This window comes from Salmo salar, chromosome 18 (assembly GCF_965601325.2).
Source record: "Salmo salar chromosome 18, fSalSal1, whole genome shotgun sequence".
NCBI lineage: Eukaryota > Metazoa > Chordata > Actinopteri > Salmoniformes > Salmonidae > Salmo > Salmo salar.
Genome location: NC_138308.1, coordinates 78,108,850 through 78,115,731, shown reverse-complemented (window position 1 = coordinate 78,115,731; position 6,882 = coordinate 78,108,850). Strand labels below are relative to the sequence as shown.

The window sequence follows — 6,882 nt, the reverse complement described above, 5'->3', positions numbered from 1 at the left end:
AAAAATGTGCACAGTGGTGCAAACATCCTGATAGCTATCATCTTCTTAAAAACCTGTGTCTTGAGTGGAAAAGTCTACCTCTGTAGAACAACACTTCTATGAGTTGATTTACTTTCTGAGATGCATTGTATAGTCTGCGTTCTCATTTAGCATTTCATCAGATTACAAGGTTTCCACAGTATACACCGATGACATGCTGAAGGTAGGATAAGTGCCCCTGTGGTGGCTTGACCTAACTCAGATGACAAGAGACCGGATGGACAGAGCTGAGCATCCTGTTGGGCTGACACTATTGTGTTTATCTTCTAACTTCTTGGGGCTATGTGGGACGCTAGCGTGCCACCCGTGGTGCACCCTATCAACAGCAGGTGCATTTCAAGAGCGGCAAATTTGAAACCAAATAAATGTCAAAATTCAAATTTTTCAAACATACAACTATCTTACACCCTTTGAAAGATAAACATCTCCTTAATCTAACCACGTTGTCCGATTTCAAAAAGGTTTTACGGCGAAAGCATAAAGTTAGATTATGTTAGGAGAGTACATTGACAATAGCTGTGTGTAATGTTTTGTCAATTCAAAGACAGGCATCACCAAAACCATAAAACCAGCTAAAATGATGCACTAACCTTTTACAATCTCCATCAGAAGACACTCCTAGGACATTATGTTAGACAATACATGCATTTTTAGTTCTATCAAGTTCATATTTATATCCAAAAACAGCGGTTTACTATGGCGTTGATGTTCAGGAAATCGTTTCCCTCCAATAACCGGCAGTCAAGTCAGCACCACAAATTAAATAATTAAAATTAGAAAACATTGGTAAAATATTATATTGTCATTTAAAGAATTATAGATTTACATCTCTTGAACGCAATCAACTTGCCAGATTTAAAAATAACCTTACTGGGAAATCACACTTTGCAATAATCTGAGCACTGCGCCCAGAAAAATACGCTTTGCTATACAGACAAACGGCCATGTTGGAGAGATCTAAAATCGAAAATACTATGTAAATAATCCATTACCTTTGATTCTCTTCATCAGATGTCACTTCCAGGAATCCCAGGTCCATAACGAATGTAGTTTTGTTCAAAAAAGCTCATCATTTATGTCCAAAAAGCTCCGTGTTGTTAGCACATGATCTAAGCCAGCCGGACTTCTCGTCATGAACGAGGGGAAAAAATATATTTACGTTCGTTCAAACATGTCAAACGTTGTATAGCATAAATCATTAGTGCCTTTTTTAACCAGAACATGAATAATATTCAAGGTGGACGAATGCATTCTCTTTTATAACGTATTGGAACGAGGGTACCCAACATGAACTCGCGCGCCAGAGTCTAATCGGCCATCACCGTTCCAAGTCTCTTGTTCGGTCAGATCTCACAGTAAAAGACTCAAAACACTTTGTAAAGGCTGGTGACATCTAGTGGAAGCAATAGGAAGTGCCAAAACATTAATCAACCCCTGTGTGTTTCAATGGCATAGGCTTAAAGGTAATTCAACACATCAGGTATCCACTTCCTGTCAGAAAATGTCTCAGGGTTTTGCCTGCCAAATGAGTTCTGTTATACTCACAGACACCATTCAAACAGTTTTAGAAACTTTAGGGTGTTTTCTATCCATATATAATAAGTATGCATATTCTAGTTACTGGGTAGGATTAGTAACCAGATTAAATCGGGTACGTTTTTTTTAATCCAGCCGTGAAAATACTGCCCCCTAGCCCCAACAGGCTAAGATCTATGCTTTCAAATGTAATGCACTAAAGGTTTATTTTCAGAGAATAGATATTGTTGTCTTAACAACCCACTCCCCTTTAAGGATTGGGGAGCTCAGAAGGCCCAAGGATTTATGAAGTAAGTGTTGTATATTTGAAATATATATCTAGTTTTAATTTCTATTTGATCTATTCAATAATATTTCAGTGATATTCTGATTATATTCTTCTTTTCAATGACATCCTGATTTAATCTCTTCAGTTTGTGTTAAAAAGGACAGGTTTAAACTGAGGAGAAAAAAGGTCCAACCAGGATTTTTCTTTGGTTGTCTCTGGGAAGAAATGTAGGTAGATAGCGCCACATTGGCTAGGCCCTCAGAAGCTCGATAGAAGGCACCGGCCATCCAACCGTATTAAAGCAGAATTTTGTAGTGACCCTCCAGCATGACAATGCCACCAGCCATACTGCTCGTTCTGTGCGTGATTTCCTGCAACACAGGAATGTCAGTGTTCTGCCATGGCCAGTGAAGAGCCTGGATCTCAATCCCATTGAGCACTTCTGGGACCTGTTGGATCGGAGGGTGAGGGCTAGAGCCATTCCCCCCAGAAATGTCCGGGAACTTGCAGGTGCCTTGGTGGAAAAGTGGGGTAACATCTCACAGCAAGAACTGGCAAATCTGGTGCAGTCTATGAGGAGGAGCACTGCAGTACTTAATAACCTCTTACATCTAGACGTTCCGCTAGCGGAACACCTGCTCCAATATCCAATGATAGGCGTGGCGCGAATTACAAATTCCTCAAAAATACAAAAACTTAAATTTTTCAAACAAATGACTATTTCACAGCATTTTAAAGACAAGACTCTCCTTTATCTAAACACACTGTCCGATTTCAAAAAGGCTTTACAGCGAAAGCAAAACATTAGATTATGTCAGCAGAGTACCAAGCCAGAAATAATCAGACACCCATTTTTCAAGCTAGCATATAATGTCACAAAAACCCAGAAGACAGCTAAATGCAGCACTAACCTTTGATGATCTTCATCAGATGACACACCTAGGACATTATGTTATACAATACATGCATGTTTTGTTCAATCAAGTAGATATTTATGTCAAAAAACTGCTTTTTACATTAGCATGTGACCTTCAGAACTAGCATACCCCCTGCAAACTTCCGGGGAATTTACTAACAATTTACTAAATTACTCACGATAAACGTTCACAAAAAGCATAACAATTATTTTAAGAATTATAGATACAGAACTCCTCTATGCACTCGATATGTCCGATTTTAAAATAGCTTTTTGGTGAAAGCACATTTTGCAATATTCTAAGTACATAGTCCAGCCATCACGGGCTAGCTATTTAGACACCCGGCAAGTTTAGCCTTCACCAAAATCAGATTTACTATAACAAAAATGGTATTATCTTTGTTGTCTTCGTCAGAATGCACTCCCAGGACTGCTACTTCAATAACAAATGTTGGTTTGGTCCCAATTAATCCATCGTTATATCCGAATAGCGGCGTTTTGTTCGTGCGTTCCAGAAACTATCCGAAATGGTAAATCAGGGTCGTGCGCATGGCGCAATTCGTGACAAAAAAATTCTAAATATTCCATTACCGTACTTCGAAGCATGTCAACCGCTGTTTAAAATCAATTTTTATGCAATTTATCTCGTTAAAAAGCGATAATATTCCGACCGGGAATCTCCTTTTCGGCAAACAGAGGAAAAATCACAAAGACGGGGGCGGCCAGGGCACGCGCCTAAGCCCACAGTCCCTTGATCGGCCACTTGAGAAAGGCGATAATGTGTTTCAGCCTGGGGCTGGGATGACGATATTCAGGTTTTTCCCGGGCTCTGAGCGCCCATGGAAGACGTAGGAAGTGTCACGTTAGAGCAGAGATCCTTTGTAAAAGATAGAGATGGCAAAGAAGTTCAAGAAATGGTCAGACAGGCCACTTCCTGTAAAGGAATCTCTCAGGTTTTGACCTGCCATTTGAGTTCTGTTATACTCACAGACACCATTCAAACAGTTTTAGAAACGTTGGAGTGTTTTCCATCCAAAGCCAATAATTATATGCATATTCTAGTTACTGGGCAGGAGTAGTAACCAGATTAAATCGGGTACGTTTTTTATCCAGCCGTGAAAATACTGCCCCCTAGCCATAACAGGTTAATGCAGCTGGTGGCCACACCAGATATTGACTGTTACTTTTGATTTTGACCCCATGCCTTTTTCAGGGACACATTATTCAATTTCTGTTAGTCACATGTCTGTGGAACTTGTTAAGTTTATGTCTCTCTTATTGAATTATGTCATGTTCATACAAACATTTACATGTTTGCTGAAAATAAATGCAGTTGACAGTGAGAGGATGTTTCGTTTTTTGCTGAGTTTATTTGGATTTGGAATACTTACTGTCGTCCAGACCTTTTTCAAAGGTTATTACATTAAAATTGACTAAATATGTTTGACTAACTGGTCTGTTGGAATACATTTCATCAATTCTTAGTATTTACAATTGATAATTCTGGGAACCATGATGATAAACTACACTCTATAATTAAAATATCTTATCATTCTGTCTATTAAACCAAATGCAAGAGTGGAACATCAGTGGTTAGTGATAAGATCATTTTTATCTGTGGTCATTGTGTACAGCTATGGTTGTCATACTATGTCCCGCCCATAATCACAAATTACTTTCATCTCTCTTATTTGAAGATTCAGTCCTTCATTCATGGTCTGGCAGTGTAGATCTAAACACAGAATGGAACGCATAAATGTGCCAATTCTCGTCCTCTGCAGCTTCTGTAAGTTACTGCGTCCTCAATTCCGATTTTGTGATTCATCAATAGATTTGGACTCTCACAAAGTTGTGACTGTGTTTAGGTGTGTATGTAATGTGCATGAAGAATACCTTTTACTCACAACTCTTTCTTAACTTTCGTTCTCTCTCTTTCAGATCTGACCCATGTTGTGTCTGTCTCTCCGCCACACTTAATGGTGGTCCATTCAGGGGAAAATGTCACCCTGCAGTGCATCAATGTCCTTAAAAAAACGGGACACATTGGCTGGTTCAAGCAAGTCAACAGCTCAGAACCCCTGTGCATCACGTCTATGTGGAGCTCTCTGCCAACTGTTCATCATCAAAATGGATTTCATGGCAATCATATGAAAATGTTAATCACCAATAGAACTACCTTTCTCAGAATCACAGAGGTGGATGTAGCTGATTCTGGTCTGTACTTCTGTGGAATGTTGGATAACTATTTCATCTTCACCAACGCGACTGTCCTGAAGGTCCAAGGTAATCTTTTCAATAAATTGTCTGCTATGACACCAAATGCACAAACAATTATCCTAGGTATCAGATATAATTTTGACTTATGTTGGAGATACAATACTATTGTATAACAGTTTGAATAACAGTAGAATATTTAACTCACCCAATTGTTCAAAAGGTCACAAAGATTATGACAAGGACCCTACAGGGCACTATGAAAAAGGTATGTTCATTCTGTAATATTAAGTGAGAATCTTTCAGAAATGAATTAATATGATGTACCTTGAAAGTACCACAGAATAAAAATAAAGTACAACAGCATCTTATTGCGACCTGACATTTCTCCATTCTGAATTGGTAGCAAAAGGATAAAAGTTTGTATAGTTCTGATTCTAATTTAAATCTGTTTTGTAGGAGAGGAAGATGGAACCATGAAGCTCTTCCTACTGGTTGTGATCCTGGGTGTTCTAACTGCTGTTCTATTGATAATCATCCTCATCCTGGTCCTCAAGGTCAGACGAGATTCAAACAGACTCAACACAGGTATGGAGCCCATTTAATATGGGGCCTGCTATTAACTACACTTACATAGTGAAAATGTTTCACATGACATACTGCAGGGGTAGGCAACCATAGTCCTGGAGTGCTGCCGCACCTCATGTTTTAATTTAACCAACCTGGAAGACCAGGTGTGTTGAATTTAGGCAATCATTGAACTGATCAATTAGCTTAGTTAGGAAGGTGTGGTGCTTATTTGGAACAAAATCCTGCAATACCTGTGGCACTGCAGGAACAGTGTTGCGTACCCCTGACATACTGTATACTGAGAATTGAGTCAGTAAAAGTTATAATGTTCGCACTACAATGGAATGATCAGTTGATATCTTCTCTCATCTCTGTTAATATCATATTCAGGACCTGACTCGCAAAGACGACCACAAAATGATCAGGTAAATGCTATTTGTTCAGTGACATTATTTTGAAAATATGAGCAATTCAGAAACAGTTTAAATTATATTTGTATTTCATGGTGTTTCCAAATGTACAGAACCAAGATACTGATACACTGAATTATGCTGCCCTGAATTTCACCTCCAAGAAAAAGAAGAGGGAGAGAAGAAGAGAGAAGGAGCTAGACCCCCATGTAGTATATGCTGCTACAAGATGACAAAGTGGAGGGTGGAGAGGAGGACAAGTTGTTTGCCATATCTTTGAATACAAGTTTAAATCTTCCTATATTGTATGAGTAGTTAAATCAAATGTATTGAAATGTAAATCAGTAAATATCTCTGTAGTTTCTGTGCTTTGTACTTCAGGGCCACACAGCTCAGTGGTACAGGGGTGGTCAGAGAGGGGGAGTTAGACTCAAACCACAACAGTTTAATCTGTTTAAATTAGTTTAGATCACTGTGTTTAGTTAGTCGTAAAGAACAAGTACCTAGCATAGGACAATTTTATTACATTGATTACTTAATAAAATGTGTTTAATCAAAACTGTCACAAGATTGCTTATCATGTTATTTGCCCATTAGTAACGCATCACTTCCTGTGCTGTGAGTGACAGGGAGGAGCAGCTCAGTGATGAGTGAGATCTGCTGAGGTGAAAATCACCGGGCCTCTCAGACTAACACTGGGGGAGTGTCTCTGTCTCTCTCTGTCTCTGAGCCCACCCACCCAACACATTTTATTTGTTGAAAATGTTCTACCTGGAACCAAAAAGGGTTCCTCAAAGGGTGCTCCTATGGGACAGCCAAATAACCCTTTTGTGTTCTAGGTAGGACCTTATTTTCTAAGAGTGTGCCTGCTCAAAATAACCAGGTCACTTTTACACTACGGGACATGTGTAAGTAGAAACGCGTGGGTG

The 6,882-nt window shown here is 39.1% G+C and overlaps 1 protein-coding gene across 1 annotated transcript; it reads left to right on the top strand.

Annotated features, from left to right (window-relative positions):
- Positions 1 to 4,687: 4,687 nt before the first annotated feature.
- Positions 4,688 to 6,480, top strand: LOC106577679 (uncharacterized). Its single transcript, XM_082964560.1, has 4 exons — positions 4,688 to 5,042; positions 5,433 to 5,561; positions 5,934 to 5,968; positions 6,067 to 6,480. The coding sequence occupies exons 1-4, from the start codon at positions 4,736 to 4,738 to the stop codon at positions 6,184 to 6,186; spliced, it is 591 nt and encodes a 196-aa protein (XP_082820686.1). The 5' UTR covers positions 4,688 to 4,735; the 3' UTR covers positions 6,187 to 6,480.
- The last annotated feature ends 402 nt before the right edge of the window (positions 6,481 to 6,882 follow it).

Bases quoted from the DNA above. Each gene is read 5' to 3' on its own strand.
- LOC106577679 (XM_082964560.1), top strand. From the start codon at position 4,736: ATGGTGGTCCATTCAGGGGAAAATGTCACCCTGCAGTGCATCAATGTC. The intron at 5,562-5,933 runs GTATGGAGCCCA...TATCATATTCAG, and splicing joins TTCAAACAGACTCAACACAG to GACCTGACTCGCAAAGACGA. The intron at 5,969-6,066 runs GTAAATGCTATT...CCAAATGTACAG, and splicing joins GACGACCACAAAATGATCAG to AACCAAGATACTGATACACT.